The sequence below is a fragment of the Dioscorea cayenensis genome, chromosome 14 (assembly GCF_009730915.1).
Source record: "Dioscorea cayenensis subsp. rotundata cultivar TDr96_F1 chromosome 14, TDr96_F1_v2_PseudoChromosome.rev07_lg8_w22 25.fasta, whole genome shotgun sequence".
In the NCBI taxonomy this organism is placed as follows: domain Eukaryota; kingdom Viridiplantae; phylum Streptophyta; class Magnoliopsida; order Dioscoreales; family Dioscoreaceae; genus Dioscorea; species Dioscorea cayenensis.
The window spans coordinates 9,807,681-9,835,048 of NC_052484.1; the positions used below are offsets into that span (position 1 = coordinate 9,807,681).

At 33.1% G+C, this 27,368-nt stretch overlaps 1 protein-coding gene and 1 long non-coding RNA gene across 2 annotated transcripts; one reads left to right on the forward strand and one right to left on the reverse strand.

The window, feature by feature from the left end:
• Positions 1-12,971: 12,971 nt before the first annotated feature.
• On the reverse strand, positions 12,972-14,909 carry LOC120275864 (expansin-like A2). The gene is made up of 5 exons (XM_039282586.1): positions 14,676-14,909; positions 14,468-14,577; positions 13,698-13,873; positions 13,488-13,617; positions 12,972-13,348 (listed from the first exon to the last, which is right to left on the reverse strand). Exons 1-5 carry the CDS (start codon positions 14,797-14,799, stop codon positions 13,097-13,099), a joined length of 792 nt encoding a protein of 263 aa, XP_039138520.1. The 5' UTR covers positions 14,800-14,909; the 3' UTR covers positions 12,972-13,096.
• Positions 14,910-22,227: 7,318 nt separating this feature from the next.
• Positions 22,228-24,357, forward strand: LOC120276014. Its single transcript, XR_005541190.1, has 2 exons — positions 22,228-22,425; positions 24,137-24,357. It is a non-coding gene; the product is annotated as an uncharacterized LOC120276014 (long non-coding RNA).
• The last annotated feature ends 3,011 nt before the right edge of the window (positions 24,358-27,368 follow it).

A 27,368-nucleotide genomic window follows, 5' to 3' on the forward strand; every position in this document is an offset into this window, starting at 1 on the left:
GGTGAGTGGGTATCGTATCCACAGAGAGTAGTGAATAAAAATACCAAGATTGCTATCTAACTAAGCAAAGACGGAATAATGATTTTTTTAATAAAACATAATGAAAGCCAGAATAAAAGAAACAAGAATGAGAGAAGCACAAATAGATGAGACGTAAGGCAATCGATAGAAGTGGGGTACTCGGATATTGTTCCACCTAGGACAATTGCTTCAAATGCAAAATCAACTATTATATCTCCTAATTGACGCTTAATGAGTCGTGGAAATCCTTAAACACACAGTCTCAAACATAAGGTCAACCGTAATCAACTCTACACTATGTCGCGGGGGAGAAATCGATCAATCTCAACACCTCACACTGTGTAGAGTTGTAAGACACTCTAGGGATTCCAAGTGATAAACCCTATTCCAATGTATAGATCTAACCCTTTGGTCTAGGCGAAAGATACCTAGTCGCAATTAAGCCGTAAGTACTAAAGTCACTTCAACGCTTCACTCCATTGCCTATGCAACTAAGCCCCAGCGGAGGTCATCCCTTAGCCCATTCACTCCACTATGACCGCAAAGAACTCTTGGAACGTGGAGGTACGATAAATCACATCGGACGGAAAAGGGGACGCGTGTGTCACTCACTCACAAAGATTACTAATGTAGACTCTCAACCCTAGTGTCACTCTAAGGGAGAAATCATGCAACAAGCATTCAAGATTGAAACTCAATTAAAAACATCAATTAAGGAAAACATAATAAAAAATTAATAAAACAAATACATCCTAGGGTTCACAAATCCAAGTACCCACTAGGGTTTTAGCTCTCCATGGAGCTAGTTACAATCAACAATGAAATCGAATGTAAAAACAAGTAATCCATTGAAAAACCCCCTCAGTATTCATGTCGATGGTCTTGTGGAGTATTCATGTCGAAAGCTCCCCCAATAACCTTCTTCCAAGTGGAGCGCGGTGTTAAATCCGTGGAACCACTCCAAAGACTTGCAAAAGTCTCTCAAAACCCTAGCTGACGGCCTCCCAAAGATAGAGAAAAGTTGGAGAGAAGGGTGAAAAGGGTCGTCAAAATAGTGATTTGCTACAGTAACTTGCTACAATACTCTGCCAAAACACTCCCAATTCCACATTTTTCATTGAAACAACATAAACAGGCACACGTTTATGCCATAGATCGCAACTCTTCTTCAATCAAAGGCCTCATTGGTGAAGATCTTAATATCAATGCACAAGTCATGATACGCAAATGTGACTGCCTTTGTGGCCCTCCAACTCATTGTAATAACTTGAATACATGGAGGTTGGCACACATTCACCTATCTTAGAGCCTCACATGTGTCTTCGTGTTTGTTCCTTCCAAGATTCCACCAAATAGTGCGTTCACGATCTAGTTTTGGCTTCTTTTCTTAATACTTAGCTTCATAACCCTACATGCGCAAAGAACACAAATACACATGTATTAGCGCTTAAACTTGATAAAAGTAATGCTCATCGTAAGGAAAGAATACTTCGCATTCTTAACACACAAACACTTATCACTCTTCTCAAAGTACAAGGGCAAAAGAACTGTCACACCCTGAACCCAGCTCAATTGACCTGGGACACTGACAAACAGTCGTACACCTACTAGGCTAAAACTGAGTAGACATACAAGGCCTCAAAACTTGATCCAATACAGAACAAAGAAACACAATATGTTGTTTGCAAAAACAATACAAACTTATTCAAATGCCCATAATAAATGGGACATATTACAAGCTAATTAATTGGTGATTACCAAACTATCCTCCCTAAGCTATACACAACTCAAATCTACTCCTGATCTAAAAAGAGATATCAACAGCATTTATGAGCTTAAAAGCCCAGTAAGTACCCACTAAAAAATATAGGGATCATTTACAAAAGTGATAATTTATCAAAATCAAAAATCAGAAATCAAATTTAGTTCAAATAAACACAGATGTCAAAAACTGAGCATATAGGTCCCCCAAACAATTATTGCCAAAACAAAATAACAGAATTCATATATTTACTCTCAGTGACCCAAGCAAGAATTATCAGAGGTCATATTTTTACTCTCGGTGACACGAGCCAGACTTATCAGAGGTCGTTATTCTTCACTAACGGAAAGCGGTGGAAAACAATAGTTTCTATATCAGAATACATGTCGACACGATCAAAGTTTAACCCCTAGTTTGCATGCCAAAATACTTCATGTTTACAAAACAATAAACTATCAAAATTCAAATTGGGCAAAATGCGAGTTGCCAGGAAAAATTTTTAACAGTACTGTTATCCCATTTTATCATATCAAAATAAACTATTTATTTTAATCAGAAATTAAATAAAATATCTGAAATTTGGAACTTAAATAATCTGAATTTAAATAAATATTTAAACCTTTCAGATAATTATAATCCAAAATAAAATATCATTAACTCAAAATTTATAATAATTTAGAATAATTCTGAAAATAATAATAAATCAATCAATCAAAATATAAATAAAAAAAATCATTACTTTTCACAAAAATTCCAGATCTTCAAAAAACTAGAGTATATACGTATAATAGGATTTATATGTGGGAAACTTACCTAATTAATGCCCAAAACTCCAAATCCCAAATTGAACAAGTGTCCTCAGAAACCCCTATATTAGAGAATGATTTCCAAGGATATAAAAAGCCTATTTAATACAAGCAAGAAAATTAAAAGAAGTGATAAGGTAACCTAACTTCTAAAGCTTTCAACAATGGCAGACGAACGTACATAACACTGGATTCTTAACCACCTAACTAGAATGATCAATTATCCCTACTTGAACTATCAAACATTCTGAATATCAACAAAAGAACTCACTAGAATAGAAATATATATAAAATGATTAACAAAAGCATGATTCAAGTAGGACTCGTACCATTGATAACTGAATCTAGCATAACTTTTTCTATGCTTTTCCAAATCACAAAATTCAAGATAACGAGAAGATTATACACCTATAACTATGACATATCCAAAATTTACATTGTTTAGAATACTACAAAATCTATACCATTCAATTGAATCTACAACTATTTCTACAAACTTTTAATTCAGAAGCATCCCTATCAAACATGCATATCTCTCAATATACAACTTCAAAAACAATGAAATTTAACTTACAATTAGATAACTTAATAATAAACAATTTTTCTATTTTTTTACATTACCCAATTCAAACTCCATGATCATCAAAAATGCTCATAAATCTTCAAATTATGCACAGAAATATCATCCGAGACAATTATACTGATAGGGTTATATCTCACAAACTAAAGATGTATAAATCTGAAATTTTGCAGGTACTTAGTTAACATCAAAAATCTACAATTTCATACATAAATCAATGTCTAATTTAGACTAAAAAATGATAAAATAAATCAAAAACTCATAAAGGCTTGCATAGAAATCCTACTCGAGGCATGTATATTTAAAGGCTATATCTTACAGGATACAACTGCCAAAATTTTGAAATTTGGCAGGTATTTAGCCAACTTCGAACTCTACAAGTTTCACATTTTACTCTCCTCCAAATTCTATCTTTAAAACCCCTAAAATTGAAGAGGGGTTTCTACCATTATAAAAATGAAATCTGAAACCTATCAAATTAATCCCAAACTCCTCAAACAAGAAGCTAACCTAACCCGTCCAACACTCACATCCATCATTAACAGATCAAGATCTAGAAAACAAAAATAACGATTCTACATTTTGGTGAAAGATTCAAGGAAGAGGATGCTTACTTTAACAATAATACTAAATCAACCATGGATGACGAGACCCTTCTCCCATCCTCGCCGCCGACACCATCCACAAACAGGGAGAGAAGGATGAGACTAGGTCTTTCTCTTTTCCTAACAGTGATCTAAATTAGAAGGAGGTGAAGAGGTGCCTAGGGTTTTGAAACTGAAAACACAATCAACGGCTAGGATTAAAAAAAATAATATCAATGGCTAGGATTAAAATTAATATCAATGGTTAGGATTTAATTAAGGGGTGGGGCTCACAAGAACACAAGGGTGTATCTCGCCCCATGCCTGTGTACTTCCTCACAAGATAGAGTGCTAAAGCAGCAACTCGACCCGAGAGTTACATGGCCATATACACTGCAGTGTGTCTCTTCACCTACCCATGTATTTATTTTTTTGTGTAGAACAAGTGAATGTGATGCTCATCCAGAGATATACATGACCTTTTATCTTTCTCCGTGCCTGTGTAAATTTCTATTTTGAAAAATCTATGCAATCAAGACAAAGATATAGAGTTACACGTGACAACGCCCCTTGCGTGTGTCCCGCAAGTGCATGAGTTTGTCGAAGTAATAAATTCCCAGGTGAGTGGGGTATCATATCTATAGGGAGTAGAGAATAAAAATACTTAATTTTCTACTTAACCAAGCGAAGACGGAATAATGATTTTGTTGATAACATGTAAATAAAGCAAGAATAAAAGAAACAAGAAAGAGAGAAGCACAAATAGATGAGAGGTAAGGCAATCGATAGAAGTGTGGTACTCGGATATTGTTCCACCTAGGACAATTGCTTCAAATACAAAATCAACTATTATATCTCGTAATTGACGTTTAATGAGTCGTGGAAATCCTTAAACACATAGTCCCAAACCTAAAGTCAACCGTGACTAACTCTACACTATATCCCAGCGGAGAAATCAATTTATCTCAATACCTCACACTGTGTAGAGTTGCAAGACACTCTAGGGATTCCAAGTGATAAACCATATTCCAATGTATAGATATAACCCTTTGGTCCAGGCGAAAGACCCCTAGTCAAAATTAAGCCCTAGGTGCTAAAGTCACTTCAACGCTTCACTCCGTTGCCTGTACAACTAAGCCCTAGCAGAGGTCATCCCTTAGCCTGTTCACTCTACTATGACCGCAAAGAACTCCTAGAATATGGAGGTAGGATAAATCACATCGGAGGGAAAAAGGGACGCTCCGTTGTCTCTCGACTCACCCTCTCGATCCTCTCTAATCTTACAATGTCTAACCCTTATGGTGTGTCACTCACTCACAAAGATTACCAATGTAGACTCTCAACCCTAGTGTCACTCTAAGGGAGAAATCATGCAACAAGCATTCAAGATTGAAACTCAATTAAAAACATCAATTAAGGAAAACATAATAGAAGATTAATAAAACAAATACATCCTAGGGTTCACAAATCCAAGTACCCACTAGGGGTTTAGCTCTCCATGGAGCTAGTTACAATCAATAATGAAATCGAATGTAAAAACAAGTAATCCATAGAGAAACCCCCTCGGTATTCATGTTGATTGTCTTATGGGGTAGCCTCTTCTTCTCCAAAGGTCCCCTTGTCTAGCCTAGGGCACACCTCGCCGGATCGATGCCGACGAAAGCTCCCCCAATAACCTTCTTCCAAGCGTAGCGCAGTGTTGAAGCCATAGAACCTCCCTAAAAGCCTTGCCAATACCTCTCTAAACCTTAGCCGCAAGCCTCTCAAAAGTTGGAGAAGAGATGGAAAAAAAATGCTCAAATTGGGCTGAATCGCGGCTTTAAAAGGGCTGGAATCGGGCATCCACATAGGCATGGGGAATTTCCACACGCCCGTGTGGTTTCTCTAGAAATCTCATTTTCCACCAGCCAGAAACACTCCCGAATCCATGTTTTTCATCAAGGTAACATAAACGGGCACACGTTTATGCCGTAGATTGCGTCGTTTCTTCAATAAATGGCCTCATTGGTGAAGATCTTGCTATCCATGCACAAATCGGGATACTCGAATGTGACTGCCTCTGTGTCCCTCCACATCATTGTACTCACTTGAATACCTGGAGGTTGGCACACATTCTCGTATCTTGAGCCCGACTTATGTCTTCGCGTTTGTTCCTTCCCAAGATTTCATCAAATAGTGCATTCACGATCTACATTGGCTTCTTTTCTCAATATTTAGCTTCGCAACCCTACATGAGCAAAAGAACACAAAAACACATATATTAGCGCTTAAACCTGATAAAAGTAATGCTCATTATAAAGAAAGAACACTTCGCATTCTTATCGCACAAGCACTTATCACGCGGCCAGATACAATGCATGTACTGCTCCCAAACTATAAATGCCTTGTTTCCATAACTCAATTCAATCTAAATTTGCTCAAATGTCAAAACACAACTAAGATAAGGCATTTTGGACAACATCGTGCTATAAACAAGGACCTAATTGCTTGAAAATTGCAACAAGAAACTATTCAATCATGGTTTATTCAAAACTCAGAAAAACAAACTAAACTATGAAAACTAAAGAAAGAAACTTGGGTTACCCCCAAGAAATGCTTGTTTTACATCACTGGATTGGCATACTTGCAAAACTCAAGGGGACTTATTAAGATAGAGCACTTCCTTACCCTCATGACTAGTTTCATACCCCAAATAAGAAACAGATTTAGGAATTAAAAAGATCTCATAAGGGAAGTAATTCTTGCCAGAATTTAATGCACTTAACTGACTACACCATAATGGGTCTTTAGCCTCGTTTAGTTTTCAGAGTTTTTATAAAACACCACTACATTTAGGGTTTTTGTGGCATTTTCCCCCTAAAAGATGCTTAAATCACAATTAAGCAGCATTTTCAACAAACAACGGCAAAGTACTGAAATTTAGCATCGTTTACAAGTAAAATGCCATGAAATTCATGATATTTTTAAATTTTAAATTCTTAAAATTTATACTTAGCAGCATTTTTCAAAAAAGGACACAAAACGATAGATGCTTTTTTATTTTAAAATTCACAAAATTATACTTTCACAGCGTTTTTCAATAAATGCAGCCAAATTATTGAAATTTAGCTGTATTTTCAAGTAAAACAGCGTGAAATTATTGATATTTTTAAATATAAAATTCATAAAATTTATATTTAGCAACGTTTTTCCAAAATGCCTCCAACCTATAGATACTTTTTAATTTTAAAATTCATAAAATTAAACTTTTGTGGCGGTTTGCAACAAATGCCCTAAATTATAATTTTTTTAAAATTTAAAATATATAAAATTTAATTTTCACCACATTTATCCTTGAAATCGCCGCGAAACTATAAATATTTTTAAATTTAAAATTTAAAAATTAAATTTACCGCCGTTTGTGCACAAAAATGCCACGAAATTAGAAGATCCAAAATTAGCACCATCTATTTTAAAATTTTAAATTTGGCGCCATTTATTTTATAATTTACATTTAGCAGCATTTTTCTTAAAAAACACTGCTAAGTACTATCATTTTTTTATTTTCTATAAATATCTCTTTAATTGGAAGAAAATGAAAAGAGAAAGAAAGTGGAAAAAGGAGAAGAAGTAAATGCATGATGAAAGATGAATATGATGGTGATGATGATGACGATAATAATAATAATAATAATAATAATAATAATAATAATAATAATAATAATAATAATAATAATAATAATAATAATAAGGAGAAGAAGAAGAAGGAGGAGGAGCCGGAGGAGGAGGAGGAGGAAATCTAAAAAAGTGAAAAAATTATAATAAAAACTAGAGAAGCATATTTTCTTTTTTATAAAAAAAAATAAGATGATGACGATGATAATAATAATAATAATAATAATAATAATAATAATAATAATAATAATAATAATAATAATGAAGAAGAAGAAGAAGAAGAAGAAGAAGAAGAAGAAGAAGAAGAAGAAGAACAACAACGAGGAGGAGGAGGAGGAGGAGAAGGAACTAGAAAAGAAGAGAAAAGAGAAAATAATAAAAATAAAAAAAAAATAAAAAAATCTAAAAAAGGGGAAAAAATTATAATAAAAATTAGAGAAGCAGATTTACTTTTTTTATAAAAAAAAATCAGGTTAAATTACCCTTATTTTTTTAAAAACCCTTTTTAAATTTAATTACTTTTTAAAAAAAAAACGCTCAAGGTCACAAAAATGCCGCTAACATAGTAGTGTTCATTTGAAAATGTCGCTAATTTGGTGTCGTTTGCAAATTAATGCCAATTAATGGAACATTGCCAACACCATCTTCACCGCTGTTTTCCCAAACATTTTTGAAAATGCCATTCCAATATTTACCGGAGTTTTAAAATGCCACTAAATATTAAAAAAAAGGCTGCAAATGACCTATTTTGTTGTTGTTCTCCTTGCCATTAATTGTACTTGCTCTTAAATTCTTGTGGCTCTTCGTTGTTTCTTTCCACATTATAGGGTACAGTAATGGCACCTTCTCAAAGACCGCCATCATCTCCAAATTTTGAGCTGTATCTTTTTCGTGCCCAATGGTTCCTCCTCTAGAATTTTCTACATGCATTCAGAAAATTACAACATCAGTAGCATCAATTGAAAACCAAGTATCATCTTCACAGATGAGTGCCTCATTGCTTGATGGAGCTTGAATACACCTTTTTCATCACCAACTCACAACACTCTTTGACCATCATTCATATATTAATGCCTTGGATGTTGCAAGAAATGGACTGCCCAAAATCAAAGGTATTTCCACATCTTCATCAACATCACAGATCACAAAGTCAACCAAGAAGATGAACCTGTCCATCTTTACTAACATATCTTCGACCACACCATTAGTGTGACAAATTGACCGTTCCACTAATTGGATCATCATCTTGGTTGAAGTTGGTTCCCCTAATCCCAATAAGATCTTATAAGGCATGACATTGATGCTTACACCCAAGTTGGCTAAAGCACTTGAATTGATATGCAATTGCCTAAATAACTCCAAAACCTCTTGAATTAATCATCCATTTCTCCTTTCCTAAGTTGGGAAGGGTATGAAATTTTTGGCTGGTATTCCCTCATAATAGGTTTCTCCACCACTTTGTTCTTGCTAGTCTTCTCTTCCACTTCAACTGCCTTCTCTTTTTCAGAATTTTGGTCTTTTTTAGTGCTCATCTTAATTTCTCTGCCACTTCTTAAAGTGATTTCTTAGTAGAACTTTGGGTTAGGGCATGCCCGGTCATGTATATAGCCATATGCATGGTCCGTGTATTATTCTAGATGCTCAGCCTGCTAATGCTCTGAAGGATACACGGGCAAGTACACGAATGTGTACCTTGCAGGTGTAGTTCACTGTTTGATGTTTGCGGCTCCTGTTGTCCTTGTCATGACCTGTGAGTATAAATGGAACAAACTAAGTACCATATTATCCATAAAAACACTTTTGAAGACCACTTAAGTGCAAAAGATAATCAATAGGATATGTATAATATAACACTTATCGCATGTACACTTTTTTTCATAATCAAGGCTTATTTTCTATAAACAATCATTTCGGTGTTGATGTTGGAAGCATGTATTTTGAAATTTATTATGTAATCAAACTCTACACAAATTAAGTATTTGTATGAAGTTGCATGAACCTTGATTGCTTTAATTTAATTTTAAATACCTTTAAATATAACTGCAGCAACTACCATTAATGAGAAAGTTGTTGATAATTGATTACTATGTTTTATTGTAGTTATATCATCATTTAAAAAAATATTTCATGTTTGCATTTGATTAATGTAAGCAAACAACCTTTTTGCCATTAAAAGAAAACAACATATATTATTGTTAATGTATGCAATGATTCATCACTCATGATTTCTCTAACTACACATTCAAACATCATTGACTTTCTTTTAGCAGCACATGTTATATAAAGTTAGAGATATATTTATAGAATGTGTTTATTTTCTATAATCAAAGTTATGTGAATTTAAGTCTTGTGTGACAATAATACAATAGATTGTCTGATTATTATTGGTGCTTCTATTTTTATTATGTATGGATTCAGATTAACAAGCAGGACGTAGGGGAAAAACCAAACACTATTAGACAACTAATGAAGATTAGACACTCATTGATGCCTTATTAGAGCTATAAAAAAAAAATCTTATGTGGCAAGTTGAGAATGGATTTCGCAAGGGGTACCTTATTCAATTAGAGAGGATGATATAGAAAAAGCTTCCACAAAGCATGATAAAAGCCTCACCCAATATTGAGTCTCAAGTGAAGCTATTGAGAAAACAGACTATTGCAATTACAAACATCTTACAAATTAGTGTTTTTGTTTGGAACTATGAAAAGCGCATACAACGAATATGTTAAGGTATGCATTACTATATATGGTAAAAGCGCATTTTTTTAGGGATACATGTAATTTGTATTACTAACTTTCTTTTCTAATGAAATGTAGAACCATAAAGAAGCAACTTGTCTCTATAGAAAATCCTTTCCTTTTTTTAATGACCTCACTCCAGTATTCAGAAAGGATAAAGCATAGGGCACTGCATGAGGTGACATTGGAGATGATGCAGAGTAATATGTGCAAAAAAAATTAGTTTAGACGAGGACATAGGTTTCTCTCAATTACTAAATGATGAGTTTTTTATGACTTACGCAAGAACCTGTTGCATCTCCATCACCTATAGCATCAGAGAGAAGTTGCACCTCAAAACACCGAAAGAGAAAAAATGTCCAAAGGGACCCCTCTATGGACACATTGACTGAAATTTTTCGTGACTTTGTAGAAATGGTTGAACCAGGATTTAGATCCATGGGTTAAGCAGCTGCTATCAAAGAAGCTCATCATGAAGAGCATGAAGTTAGGAAAAAATTACTAAATTAAATTCTTCCTTTAGTTGAAGGCCTCTACATTCATGAAGTACTGTTTATCTTGCAAGTTTTACCGAAACATGTTGAATTGAAAACATTTATCGAGTCACCTAGTAGCATGAAGTACCATTTTTTCATGTACTTCTGGCAAGGTTGGGATATACACCGCCCAGTATGTGAACCATGCATAGTAGTCAGGTTTAATGTCAAGGTTGGGTGCTTTACAAACTATATGCAATGTGTTATGTTTTTGTTTGTTTTTCATAACTGAACTTCTATAGAAATGTTGGTAAAACATTGTTGGTAAATGCACCATATCAGTATTTTCTTTAACTGTTTCTTTTTTTTCCTATTTGGATTTAGCTATGCAAGTTTTGGTATTCAAGAAGGAAGATTATTGTGTTGGGTTGTGTAACTTATGTTTCATTCTCTGGTTTTTCATACATGATTATGCTTGCTTGATACATGCAATACTAGATTCCTTTGATGTTTCCTTATAGTTAAATGCCCGAAATGTATTTGATTAAATCTCAAAAGTCCCTTTCTTGCAGTTTTAATTTGAATCCACTCCACATAATTATAGTGAGAATTGTCTATTCCAATCTTTTCTTTTCCTTCCTCATTAGAGTTATAATTTGCAGAAATTTCACAAGTAAATTGTTGATCAATTTACCATCGCCATTAAATATTTTCAAATATAAAAATAGGTTAACTTATTTAAAATTTTAATTATAAATATCTCAAATAATAAACATTTCAAATTTATAATATTTACAATGAATTTAGAAATTTTATCCTTTCTTAATTTGATAATTATTTGTATATTAGAAGGATTAAATTTTAATTATAAATATCTCAAATAATAAATATTTCAAATGGATAATATTTAGAATGAATTTAGAAATTTTATCCGTTCTTAATTTGATAAATTTTTATATAAAAATAATTAAAGTGTATTATTTAATAAAATATTAAAAAGGTACAAAAATAATTTTATCACATCTTTCTCTTAATTTTTTCCATTCTCATTTGTATTCTTTCCAACCAAACATTACTTTCGTTTCTATCTCCAACATCCTTAGCCTTTTTCCCCCATTCCCATCTTCATCCCGGGAACCAAATGAGGCAATATATTTTTATTGATTTTTATATAGAATTGTCCAAACTTCAATTTAATTTACACTAATGAAAATGAATATCATAAGATTAAAATTTTATTTTTTTTATCATTGATATTTAGCTCTTAATATTATTATTTATTCAAAATATTACTTATCAAATACATTTATTTAAATAATTGAATCCTATGAAAAATGGGTTTTTTTTTTAACATAATTTAAAAAAATTAAAATGCTTTTGTATTATTTACCAAAATGCGCATTTTGGTACAATGCCTACTTTTCTTTAACTAATGCATTCATACGTGTAAAAGTCTGATCCTTTTTTACTATTATTTTTATTACTTACCTTTGTTTTGTTGGTTTTAATTTTATAATTTGTTTTTTTAAATCTAATATTTAACTTTAGTCCTAATATTATATTTTTAAAAAAAAATTTGATGAACTGTGCTATATTACTCCCTTCATTCTAAAATACATGTTGTGATGTTGCACAAAATTTAGTGATAGCATTAAATTTTTTAAAATTTAATATAAAAATCAACCAAATTACTAAACTATGCCTCTTGAAACCATATATTTTTTAGATTATAAATATTACTCTTTTTATTTATAAAATTTAGAAAATTGAAAATGAATAAAATTAAAAAAAATATATTGCTTTGATATTGTAGAACAAAAATTATTTTAAAATAATTTTTTTTCTTAAAACGATTTGCATTCACACCTGTTAAAGTTTAAAAGCATGAAAACCGGTTTTTGTTTTTATGAGGGTAACCACCGATAGCTTATGATAATTCCCCATGTTCCAAGCAAATACGTGAAATATACACTTTGAGAAGACTATTTCAATTGTTTCGTATATCTCCCTAATAAAATTTAATTTAGAAAATATTATAAAAATATTTATTTTTATAATTTCCAAGATGGATAAAAAGTAAAAAATAAAAAATAAAAAGGAATACAGTGCAAATTTTGTTAATTTTTGGTAAAAAGAAATATAAACAATTAACAATGATTTATAAAAATATTTAAATAAATATAGTCTTGTTTACATAATTATAATAACAACTATCCATTTTCTAGACGAGTATATAAACATAATTTCTTAAAGTATTTTATGATAAAAGATTTGTTATGCTTAACGAAAACTACTTGAATGATGCAAATTAAAGCCACTTATTATGGGGTTGGAAGGTCAACAAAATGCAATCAAAAACCAGTAGGTGGCACTTCCATATCACATTATATATAAAGTATATATAACCCAATTTTTTAAATCAATATATATATATTTATATATAATTATGGTTAGACATTATCATTAATTAATTATTTCCACTCATCTGTATCACAAGGTGAACATCCCTCTTGAGCTATATCACTGATTTGTACACCCAAATCATATACCGAACCTATCTTCCATTCAATAGGTATGACCTGTTTATCAGCCCAAATCCATTTGCCGTCGTACCCGCCGGTCACAACCATTCGCATTTGCAGTGGTCCGGCCGGTGCTCGGTTAGTGTTCCAGACCGGGCCGTTGTAACTTTGAGTCATGTATCGCCAGTCAGAAGATCCAACCTTTACATCAAAATCAAAAACAGAGAATATAAACTATGTAAATATTCTCTAAATTATTTATTTATTTTTCTTTTCTTTTTTTTATTAAACTATGAAAGAGTATCATATGTATTATTGTAAATGGGCAAAGTGTTGTAACCTGAGCTACATCAACAGCAACAATGTCAGTTTGACCACCTTGGAAGAGGAACTTGATGACCAGATTGCTTGGTTTTTCACTGCTCTCTTCTACTATAACTGATAAGTTTCTCTTGTACGCACAAGGTATTCTTCATGATCACAATTAATTAATTAGTAATTCTCTTAAGCAAATGGAAACTAATATGTGCATTAAAATAACAATATTTACCTTTTATATGCCACATCCAAAATGCTAAAATTTTTCATCTCTGATGCCATCCCAGGTTTCGCCAGAGCTTCAAATGCAGGTTTAGCTAGCACAAATGATGTGGTGTTGCTTTTGCTCATGTCTGTCAGGATGACTTTAACACCACTAGTGCTGCACATCTTGTTCTTGCACCTAATCTGCCACCATAATGACTTTGTTATGATCGTTAGTATACACCTAAAAAGAATAACATAGTAAGTAGATTTGTCAAAGGGCCGGCTATCCGCCCAAATCCAAAAACCCGGCTGAAAAAATGAAGGGGCCGGGACAAAAATTTACACTTTTAATAAATAGAGTTTACACTTTATTATAGAAAGTTGAGTGAATATAATTGAAAATAATTTGGCTTTGAATTGATTAGTTCTGATGTCGAAAAGTTCGAATAATTTTTTGTTTTGTCTAACAATCTATTGCATTGAAAAATACAATTATTATTTTATTTTATTTTATTATTTATAGCAGTGGATAGGTCAAATTTCTTGTACTTTTAGAAAGAATTAAATGCAATCTCCATAACAATAAAAAAAAATAGAGAACCAAATATTTGGTATTAATTCTAAGTATTATTCTACTATGAAATACTTACAAAAAAATTTGTTTTAACTCTAATTTTGAAAATCCAAATAATGAATTACAATAAACTAAACATGTTTTTGTTGTGTTTTAGAAAATAAGAAAAAAAATCAAAAAATTTAAAAATTAAAAAAAAAAATAAAGGAAAAGCTGATCACCTGAAAACATGCTCCACATCCAACACCATGTCTATAGAGGGAAGGGTTGCTAGCAGCCACATATCCTCCATTGAAGCTCATGGCCATGGAACCATATCCACATGCTCCAGCTATACATGCATGCCAAACATATATGTTGATGAATTAATACTAAATGAATGAAATGAATGAATCCATGAATGAATGATGTCATGTGATGATCAATAACCTGAAAGTGATGAGGAAGAAGGGAAATAAGACACCTTTGATTTATGGACACATCTATCACAAGCAGTGGTGGAGGAGAAGACAATGAATGAGATTATGAGGAAGAAGAAGATAGAGAAATTCATCTCTAAATTTTAAACTAAGGGACAAAAAAGGAAGAAAAGATAGAGATTCTTAATTTGGTGGAACTGGTATATATATATATAGAAGAAAATGAAGGAGAGAGTGGGGCTAGCTAACTAGTTGTTGATGGAGTACAGCAAGGTGATGATAATGGGTCCATTTTATTATGTTTTGTTTGAAATAGAGTGGGAATGGAGAAGAATTTCTAGATTTAACACTATAACATGCCGACTATTTATGTTGGACTTTTTGTTTAAAGTGGAGGGAGAGGAGAGCAAATAATGGATGAATGGAGGTTAAATTTGATAAGAAATATTATATATATATGTCACAGGCAGGAAAGAATAAATAATATATGACATACGTTATTTTTTCCCATTTTTAACTGATTAATTATGTGAGGAAATTATATTTATTATCTAACTTAATTATTAGAACATTGAGTGAGCATGGTGTCCTTTTGTCATGTTGGAGAGGTCAAGATGTTTATTCCTCTATTTGCTAAAAAAAAATTATTTAAAAAAAATAAATAAAGAATTTTTTTTTTTTTTGGGAAGAGGAGCGGGGCGAACCCACTGAGAGCCGGGGGACGTCGCGAGCATGGTGGAACAAGTGGGGACGAGCGCGCTCACGTGGGCACTGAACCACTCGTCATGCAACCACTATTCACAACTCCCGAAATGTGCCTCGATCGAGAATCGAACTCTCACCACTCGGTGAGAGCTCTATCGGCGACTCGTGTACCAATAGACCCGAAGGTCATTAGCAAAGAAATTATTTTTTTTTAAAATGATGGGAAAGACAGAGCTGTTTTGTTGTTTATTTGATTGATTATTAGAATAGACAATATGCCACTTAGTTCAAGTGGTTAACAGTACCAAAAATAAATTTTTTGTATGATATGTAAAGTTGTGAGGGTTTAAATCCTCGTTAGAGGAATTAATTCATGGATGATGTCATATCTCACACTCATGCGACATAGAGACATGAGCTTGTCACTATTTTTTAAAAAAAATTAAATAATTTTTTTTTTAAATGCGGTGATAAAACAATTCGAGCAAATGTAGGATGATTGCGTGCTTAATTCATTGTGCAAAGAAAAAAAGAAAAAGTGCATATACTTTTCTTCTTTCTAATAATTGAAATTTAGCTGCATCATTAGTGTGTTGGTTAATTTTATGTGAAATGAGGGATATGAGCTGGGATTCCGAAAAATAACTAGTAATGCTTTTGACAAAATATGGGGTGCTGTTACTCTTAAATAGAACCCAAATTTGATTTACTACAGCCATCAAATTTGATTTACTACAACCATTAATTACTATAGACATAATGTCCTCATGGCCTACAAAATGGTCTACAAAATGGCAAAGGACATTAATAGCTTCCCTAACCCATCAAACAAACACAATCCTTTCTATGAACAGGGCTGAAAATTTTCCCAAGTGATAAATGAACTTAATTAAACTAGTTATTATGATTACTGTTATGGCTGAAAGTCTAAGTTGGCATTGTATGACAAGCAAGAATATGACGTGGCATAGGCAATGGTGATATGGAAAATGAAATGTCTTGACAAACAATGTGATAATGATGATGAAATGACAAAAGCATATGATGATATAGCAAGAAGTGAAAATAAAGACATAAAGGCCAAAAGATCATGTTAGGAGCTTATATTTGGAGAATTTATCTCAATGATCGAACCATATGGAAAAAATCTATTAGGAAGACTATTTTTGGAAATAACATCAAGGTGAAATAATCTATTTTGAATAGCAAGTTTATCTTATATATGATTTAATCTATCTTCGGTAAGATCTAAGATGATAAAATCTATCTTTGGTAAACTCTTCTCTTGGAGACCAAGGATTGCATAGAAGCTTAGTTTTGTGTGAAGCTATTTAAAGACACAAATTAAAAAAGACAAAGGCAAGCCAACATAATTCCCAAGACTATAATTAGCAAAGCAATTTAAAGGAAAGATGCAAAGTTAATTATGGGCGGAGTTATTTGAAGACATAATCTATTCAAGGACACAAGACATCTATAGCGAGATTTGATAGAAGATTGAAGACCCAAGGTTGGATGAAGGAAGATCATGCTTAGAAGATATTGAAGATCTAAACTTTGATGAGAGGAGATCAACTTTAGTAACAATATATTGAAGGCCAAACTTGGGTGAATGAAGATCAAGTTTAAAGTTTTGTGAAGACCAAACTTGGACCAAGTTTGGAAAGAAGATCGAGGAGATCTTTGGAGACCATCTTTGGTGAGATGGATTCGTGCATAGGTGGGTGTGAGACCCTCAGGAGAGGGACCTACTAGTATGACGTGAGGAAGAAGGCTAGTTGCTGGTAGCAGGAGCTCAGGAGGAGTGGACTACATCGACGCGAACTAGAGCAACTGGGAGGGTTGGAGCTATCGCAAGTCGTGTTGCAACAGGAGATGGAACTCAATTAGGATCAGTAGTTGGGCCGCGTTATAAGCTTGGTTGCAACTGGAGTTGTAACATCTAATTTTGGAAGGTGTCCAAGTTAGGAAGCCGCGAAAAATCTAAAAAAAGAAGCTTTGTTGGGATGTAAGGATGTCCATAAAACATACCCTACTTTAAACTTTAGGATGAACCACTGTGAAAAACCCTAGTGTGTGGGTTGAGAAGAGTAGACATCGGGCAATCTAGAGAGAGTCATTCTTTGTTATGAGTGAGAGAGAGTGGCTATTGTAACTCTTCTTTCTTTTCCTCTTTTAGTTGATTGTTTTCTCCGAACTTGGTCCCTTAAATGTAGGCAAATTTGTGCTGGACTAGATAACCAATTGTGTGTCTTCTTTCTCTTGCATAATTGATTGTGTGTGAGTTCATTACTTATGAGGTTGAGCGAAAAATTATCACATATCTAGCTATTCGGAACTAACAATTACTATTGATAATAATATATAGTATTCTTTTGTTAGTGCTATAGCTATATCATTATTATCATATTACTGCTATTATTATTATTAAGATGATTATTAGCACTATTACAAATTTTTATTGTTAGTTCCTCCGGTGTGGTTTGTGGGTATTAAGTAGCACTTAAGCACTCATAGAAGTCTCACACAAACCAATAAAGAAAAAGCACACAAACAAACACAAGGAGACACACAACGTTGATAACCCGGGTTCAAGGCCCACTCGCCTACGTCTGGGGGGCCAAGCCCGGAGATAAACAATCCACTAAAAAGAGGTAAAAAAATAGATGAGTACAAACACTTGTCACTCACACTCTCAATAATAAAGATCACTACCCTCTCTAGATTGTTTGGTGCTCACACTCTCCTCAAAGAGTCACTCAAGAGTCACACCTACAATCTACGAGCAAGGTAGCTTATATAGATGCCTCAACGTCCCAAATATAGCACATACCTCTTTTAGAATCTCCGCGGCTACTAATTTAAAAAACCTCCTGAAATTAGTCATTGCAACTCCCTGTTGTAACATAAGTCTGCAACATGGCCCCTGATCACGACTTGATAGAGTTCTGGTTACGTTGCGGACGACCTCAAGACCCATCAACCTCCCGGTCATGCTTAGTCCGAGTCGATGCGACCCAAATCTCCCGATCTCGATCGCAGGCAACTAGCCTATCTCCTCGCCTCCTCATCACGCAGTCCCCTCGCAAGGGCGCGACGTCCCCTTGTGCGTCTTCATGAAACTTGCCAAACTTAGTCTTCAATCCACCTAAATTTGGTCTTCAAAGATTCTCCAAACTTGATCTTCAATTCACCCAAGTTTGGTCCTCAAATCTTGCCGTTAATAGACTTCAATGATTCTCATCAAGGATTCTTCAAATCATATCTTCAATTAATCTTCATTCACACCATGAATAGATCTTTCCTTAATTAAGCTCCACCATATTTAGTCTTCAATCAAATCATCTAAATATGGTCTTGATATGATCTTGTCTTCAAATGTAGTGCATTGCCAAAAATAACTCCACCAAGATCTTTAAGATAGCTTCACCATGATCTTCAAGATATTTGGTCACATGTTGTAGACTTACTAAAAATATCTCCACCATGATCTTCAAGATATTTGCCTTGCACTCCAAGTCTCCTTGCCATGTCACTATGCTTGCCACATCATCAATTATGCTTTGTCACCTTGGTTGCCACGTCACTTGGTCTAGGTGTCAAATCATGCCAATAAATAGTGCGGTTGCACTAACATTTATCATAATCACTATCTTTATTATTATAGGTTTTTGGTAGCTAGCTAGAAAAAGAGGACAAGGATTTGTAACTAAAGATGTTTGTTTGGTACCGAAAGCAAGTGATAACCAACAACATCTCATGATGCAAGTCTTTAGAATTTGGAAAATTATTTTGTTTATTTATACGAGGACTAAATGAAAATTTTCTTTAACAAAAGCTCATTTTTGGGAGGTTTAACTACGATCTTTTGAGGAAAAAAAAAACCAAAATCCCATTTTATTATTATTTTTTCTTAACAGTTTCTCCTTCGTAGAAGATAAATCAAATTAATATATAAAAAACAATCAAAAGCTTTTAATTTATTAAAAAAGAATAAATGCCTGTCGGTCCCCAATCCAAGCAACTCGTAGGATAATGTAATAGAGAGAACTTGTGTTTCAAGAAAAGGTGATACTGCTACACAATCCATCTCCACTCACTATGTATTATATAATTAATTAAATACTAAATTTTATTCGTTAATTTAAATAATTATTATAAAATAGATGAATATATATATATATATATATAATACAAAAACATAAATTCTATTCTTTCAAAATTTTGAGTGGTCATAGATTATTTATTAGAGCTGGAAGTGCATTTTTTATCATTAAACTTTTCGTCTATATTTATTTTCATTTTTTTAGCCAAAAAATTTTCAATAACATCACCATAATAGTTAATCAAATGCAATAATATTCAACATATGATTAATAAAAAGAAGAATTATTGATACTCTAAAGGTGAAAGAAGGTACTCATTAGTTGTGGCATAAAAATATGATTATTTTGAGAAACACATGCATGCATATCCATACAATTTTATTTTCATTTGTTTTTAATATTTCTGTTTCAAATATAATTGCAATCTCAATCCTTCTTGAATCGGCTAATATACATTCACTCATTCCTTTTCCTTCTTTTTTTTTAAAAAAAAAATCTAATCATTTTCAAGATAAATTATTTCAAGCAATGTGATACTCAGAAAAACAAATAGAAACAAATAGTTATGTTTTTCTTAATAATAATTAAGGAGAGAAAGAAAAAGAGAAAAAAAAAAACTTCAAGCTCATCTAGTGGTTCTCTAATAGCCATCATTATTTAATAGAGTTGGTCCACTAACTAAATAATGCTAATGATAATACTTGAAAATCAAAATAGAATTTGCATGATTGTTCACCAACCACTAAAGGCAAACCATTAGCTAGCCATCACAAGGCTGTCCATTTAATTAATTTGTGGGGACTTAATTAAGTAGGACATATGTTAGTGATTTAATAACTGAATGAATTGATTATACTAAAGTCTAGGCTTTGAAGTATAGGCACTATGGCATGCCATGCTTATATAATTAGATAATTTTCTGTTACATAAGAAACTGAAATATTATTCCCAATTCCTACAATAACTCATTAGCAATGTTCAATCATTATGACTTACAGCCCAAGGTCCGTTGCTAAAATTTAGTGACCTTGAGACTCATAACATCATGCCACAAAACTGCTCAAAATATAACTACCCCCGGAATCTTTGACCGCCATCCCATGCCTAAATAAAGAGGGACTTATTAATCAATCCCCGAGTATTTTTAAATGCTTGGTTGTGTCCTTAGAGATATACATACATAAAGAGGGACTTATAAGGGAAAATACCTCACCAAAAGCAAGAAGAATGATTCAACAATCGGGCTATAAAAGATGGGGAGGTCAATCAAATTAGAGAATTCGGTCACAGTTATAGATCAAGAAATACCTTTCTTTTCTTCCATTTCACTTTCAACATTTCCCTTTTCTAACTTAGATATCAGAAACATCCCCATGAGCTAAATGCTAAAATTGACACTTATCAAAATGGATCTAATGAGTAAGAAACAAATGGGGCTACTCATTTAGGAGGGAAAGAGTCCAGACTTGACATACACAGGTGAGTTTTGCAGCTTCATAATATATGACATATCTATACCTAGCAAAACCAAAGAGTTAGGACTCACATATTGGTCATTAGCTCTATATTTGTTATCCATATCATCAAAGTTGCCCATATTATCAACACAGATTATTCATACAATTACCAAAAAAAATATTCAGAGTATATACTTCCTTATTTTCCATTGAAATATTTATTTCCTTGTCATTTTGCAAGAACTTTTGGTGCTAAGTCATTTTATAGTTGATGTTTACTAAAACATTTTTTTTTTAATATTTAGAAGTCTTCAATTAGAATGGCACAATCCCCAAAATAGTTCTTATTTATCCTTCCATTTTATGTCATATTTTCTCATAATCAAACATATGAGTGGCAAAAGTTTATTGTGTTAAGCATTGTGTATATAAATGTCGAGCTAAGAACATCTCGTAATATATAAAGAGGTGAACATTTTACCCTCCACTAGTTAACTCTCAGACACAAAATCATGATAGATACCATCAAACAAGAAATCTCAATTTTCAGCATTCATTAAGATAATAACATGGTTGATGACATATTTTGCCATGATTGTGATGAATATAATGAATATCTAATTGTAGAGAGAAATGTGATGAATATGATAAATCTGAGAACACTTTTATCATCTCAATTCATTAATCAACAGAAAAAAAACATTTGCAAATGCATAAGAATGTGATGAATGTGGGAAGTAACAAAAAATTATATTATACAAGACTAAAAAAAAAAGTACAACATCAGCATCATCTACTTTTCAACATATACCTGGATATATAATTGACATATGTGCATAATCAATATAAACATGATAATCACAATAGAGATGCAATTGGATGTATGAGCATAGGTGTGGAGAAAACAAAATCGTCATATGATTAGGTTTCAACCTTAAACAAACTAACATGGAAGAGTAAAAATACATAGATTACTACAAAACAGAGGGCAAAAAACAAAAGAGAAGTATATAGATTGATAAAGACACTATTCATGCACAAAATTCCAAAGTAGAGCCACATGAATCAAATAAATAAATGAATAATTAGAAGTAGAGCCATGAGCTTAAAGAAAAATTAAATCAAGCACCTCAACAACATTGGTGCAAGAATATCACACTTTTGAGATGTAATGTCCACGAGCTTGGCCTTAGACCAAGTTTGACCGGAGCTTGTTGACTTTTCTCAAGAAGGTGAACCCGTGACTCTCTGTCGCCCAACTCGTGACCCCCTGTCAGATCGCATGTAAACCCCGGTCTTGTCGGGGTTGGTGGGAGAATGCTTGGAGAGGTCTATATTTCTTCCTGGGAGGTTTTGCTTTGGAGACCATTTTCTTCCTCAAGGATTCTTCTCCATCCTCCCGACCACTTAACCCTTTTCGTTGGGATTCTCGGTACCGGCGGCAGCTAGGAGAAGGGAGTTCCTGGTTTTGGGTTCTCCACCGAGTTTCCAGGTTTTTATTTTGATTGTTAATCTTTTAAAGCTTCTAGTCTGAGTAGGTAGCATGTTGTGTTGAGTGTGGTTGTAAGCTGCTTGTGTGTAATTCTTCAGATTCATGCATGAGTGTATGTTGCCATTAGAAGCCTGTAAAGTCATCTTTGAACTCGTGTGTCCAAATCGTAGGACACCTTTGTTGTGGTATTTTACTAATCTCTCTTCTTTTAGTATGATACTTATTGTGTGGATGGATGTTGTCTCTCTTGCACTGTCAGCTTAAGCTTTGCATCTTTGAAACCAAATTGTATGCTGTGTTTGGGATCTTGGAAACTAGATTTGTTTGAGTGACAGGATTACTCTCTTGTTATATTTAAATTCTTATTTCCATGTTAATGGATGTTAGCAGGAGTCAGTTCCCTATTTATGCTCATTAGTTGTAATAACTCTGGTTTTTCTGGTCGTTGTTTGGAGTTGGTGTTTGATTGTTTTATTATAGGTATGCATGCATTTCTTGGTCTAAAGAAAATTTCTTTTTTCCTTGGGAATTCCACCACTATTAGTTAAATTCATTATAGAATGCTTTGCTTTCTTTTAGCCTTGCTGGTAGTCGAATGTTTTATATTTAAATTGGTGTGTTAGGTCTTTATAGATATTTTTGAGCATGTGTTAAATAGTGTTTTTTTTTTTGTTAGAGATTTTTTAGTGAGCTGGTGTATTATTGCAGAACCCTCCTAGTGTTAATATATTTTTTTATATATTTGTATAGTTGATTCTTTTGGTTGGCTTACTCATTTATTTTCTCCTGAGAAGTTGTAATTTCTGCTAATTTCCGTGCGTTCATTCTAGTGTAGGCATGCCATTGTGCTAGTTTTGTTTAGTTGGAAAGGAAGCCCAGCATGTTAGGTATTTTATTTAGAAGCATGACCTTCCTTCTTAAATATTTCATATTAGTTGTATTATGTGGCTGTGTCTTTTAGTGTGCTTGGCTGTTCAGTTGCTTTGCTAAACTTTGAGATCTTTTAATTGATAAGTTAGCTCAGGCTATAGATGTAAGATAAGCCCGGCCCAAAATTATTTCTGAGTGAAGTTTTATTTGTTGGGTTAGATTGTCGTAGCGAGCCTTAGACGTGGGACTTGGTGAACCCGGCATTGTAGCTCGGAACCAAGTAGGCTCTAGCACCCGCAAATTCCGTATTTCTGACAATTATTATGTATTTAAGTTATTTCATTATTTTATTTTATTTTATTTTATTTTATTTTTTTTGTGATTTTATTTAATTATTTATTTACTTACTTGTCATTTATTTATTTAGTTATTTAATTATTTTATTTATTCAGCATTTTCTCTGTCTGTATTTCGTATTTTTGCGGGTTTTAGTACATCTCCATTTCTGGCTCGCCCAGCTAGGAGGAGTAAGTCCTAGCCATGTGCACATGTTTTCTGTAGTAGAAGATCCGGCTTTGGCTGTTGATACTCTGTTTTGTTCTGTCCCGACTTCACAGTCGATGATCCAACCTCATGTTGTCGATTTCTGTTATTAGCCAGGGAGATGTACATGACTGTTATGCGTGTTTTCCATATTTTGGATTATTTCTGTATTCTGCGTATTTTTCTGCATTCTGTACGAACTATAATATGTTATTCTGCGATATCTGCTTTATCTGTTGTTTCTGCGATCCTACTGGGCCTTTGTGACTCATGCACTCTGTGAATTCTGTTCTCGCAGGAGAAGATCAAGTCTAGGATCAGGGGGGTGTCTGGGAGTCATATTGTCTGCTTTTATCAGTATCTCTGTACTACCCTTTTGTGAGTGTAAGGCTTGTATTATGACTGTATTTGTGTTTTGCAAACTGTTGGGTGGTATTTGTATTCTGTAGGGCTGCTAAAGCCCGTACTTGTTGTATTTCAGTTACCAGTATCTTATTCTTGCTTCTGTATTACTGTTCATATCAGCTTGCTAGGGTTGACTCTGACCAGGTCAAATCTGAGGCCTTGCACCCAGTGGGGCCAGCCCCACTGGATGCGGCCGATCTGTCAGCGGGCCCGGCTATGGGGCTGGGGCGTGACATGAGATTTCCAAATTCTGAAGGTACGTACTGATCCACTGAGACTGTTTCTACCCAAAATATTCCTACACGGAAGAGAAACTATAACATATTTAAATATTTTGTCTCAGCAAGAAATAAATTTAATGAACAGTAATATCACTTACAGTTCAAGAAGGTGCTCAAGATCACTAATAGATTCTGAATTGTGCCCAAGAAGTCATCATAGGAGAGATCCCTAGAAGAATTGTGATTAAAATATAAACATATTGAAATGCCAATTTTATCATGAACATAACAGAACTATGTAATTCACAAAAGTTGGCCAATATGTGCCTTGCCACCTTGATGGTAAAAGCTGTGAATAATGGAAAGAAATTAACAATGGCAAGATAAGCTCAAACCATCTATGCACCAAAACATAACAAAGTGCATGAACTTTATTAAAAGGAAATGAAATAGGAAAAAAGAAGAAGGAAAATCTGAGAGCACAAAAAAACAAAAAACTACTAACTTTATCCTTTCAAGCAATCCACACTGTTGAAATCTTCAACTGAGGATAAGTTCGAGGATGGAACAATGTCAATGGAAGACATTTGGCCAAAAAGAAAGATTGGTGGGAGAAAAGTTGTTCCTCATCGGAAGAAGTTCGTAAATATGAGCACCTACTGGCTACTGACTAGAAACCCAAAGTTTTAGCCGTTGAGGATCCTTGGATATGTCCCAGTACGCGCAAATCCATATTCGATTGCAAAAAGCATTACCCATAAAAAAAAACTTACAACAAAATAAATCATCTTATCAAGAGATCATGAAACCAGACAGATCATACTTCATCATGCATGTCAAATAAAATATTATATCCCTTAAAATGAAATCAGGCTGGGCTGCAATATGTCACATTAAAAAGTGTGCATCCAGTAAACATATATAGAATCAAAACATTAGTGGTGAATTTGTTGTTTCTGAAAAATTGGTGAAGGATATCCTGGAAGTTTCCTGCCAATCCAAAACTAAATCCATTCTTAATAATGCTGAAAAGATGCAGCTTTGATGGTACATATCAAGTCATCAAATCCCATTTTACCAAGGGAACAACGAACATATCTTTAATTATGACCTTACAATGTCCCAATGAAAAAGAAAAAGAAACTACATTTATAGTACTTAAGATTCAAGCATTTGGTATATGAGAGCAAAAACAAAAAGAAATCACATCATATAACTTGAGATTCAAGCATTTCATATTTCACAAAAAAAAAAAGTACAGTGAAATCACATCAACGAGAGATCGGAAACCATATTTTCACTCAATGATATGAAATCTTAAGAAATTCAAAAACAAGAAACAAAAGCAAAAATGTATAAAAATAACATAAAAGGATTTTAAAAAAAAATCACTAAATGATCTAATAAACATAAGGTCCTCATTGATATGAAGAACATAAAATAAATAAACAAGCAGTTTGAAGACATTGTTTTTTTGTGTTCCAATTGATGGAAAGAAAAACAAAACAAAAGGAACATTGAGAAATGTTCTGTTGCTCTCACTGAGATGAAGAACATAAGATAAATAAGCAAATTAAGAACATAAGATAAATGGCAAAATGAAGAAATTAAGATGGATAAGTCAATAGAGAATATAATGGATAAGAAAATGTTGAAACAGGTATCGCTAAAGTTTCTTTGTTTTGATTTCCTTTCTTTTCCTTTTCTTTTATTTACTCTAAGTTCGAAAACAATCTCAAATTTCAAACCTAAACCAAATAATGTTAATATTCAAATTAAAATTAATATAGTGTGAGGTTTGTTATTGAGGTTATCTAGAGTTTACTATTAATCATTATTTATTTTGCTGTAAACTTTTACCTAACTTTGATGATCTAGATTATTCCTTCAATTTATCAATGTGAGATGGCCATAAAGAACCTTTATAATTTTAGAAGACACATAATATAAGAAAGAATCAGAATCACAAAAAATTACTAATTCATAATGTACCAAATATCAATTATAAAATAAACTTTAAATTCTAATACAAGCATCCAAGTAAAGATTCATTTATCTTGTGCATAAACACATTTACAATCCTTAGCAACTTCAAAAAAATTCTCGTCTAGAGGGAAGAACCATTTAAAAGAGTGTAACAAAATCACAAATCCACCACTCTTAATATTGAAACTAAAAAGGTATAGTCTGCAGTATTCAACTTATCTATCCCTCATTATATGTCCAAGGCAGAGGGGTTATATAGGACATAGGAATTTTACATTATTTTGACAATCAAGATTATCCCTTCAATTTATCAATGTGAGTTGAGCGTACGAAGGCTTTATCCCATCCTTCTTTATACTTTTAGACAACAAATAACTTAAGAACGTCTAGAATATCTCATATCCATAAGCACATTCACAAGAGCCTTAGCAACTTAAAAAAGAAAAAAAAAAATTCTTATCAAGAGAAAAGAACCATCTTCAGTGAAATCATAAATAGACCATTGTTAATATTAAAATTAAAAGAAGTCTAGTGCTTAGTTTATTGTTCCGCTTGTCTAGAGTTTATTCTTAATACTATTTCTCCCACATTACAAGCTAAATGCCGATGGGCCATTTAGGTCTAAATTTTCATTATTTTGACCATATTCAATTCATCAATGCAAATTGAACATACAGAGGTTCTATCCCTTCCCTCTTTATACTTTTAGAGAACACATGACTTAAGAAAGTCTCATAATTTTAAAAATGAAAACAACGCATACCAATCCAAAGTGAAAGGCCATTAAATGAAAAAATACATCCAAGACAATCATCCAGTGATAATCAAAGATTCAATACATCTAAAAGCATTAGCAACCTTAAAAATAATTGAATACTCATAAAGGAATCGGACTTACATCTCATGAACTCCATCCTG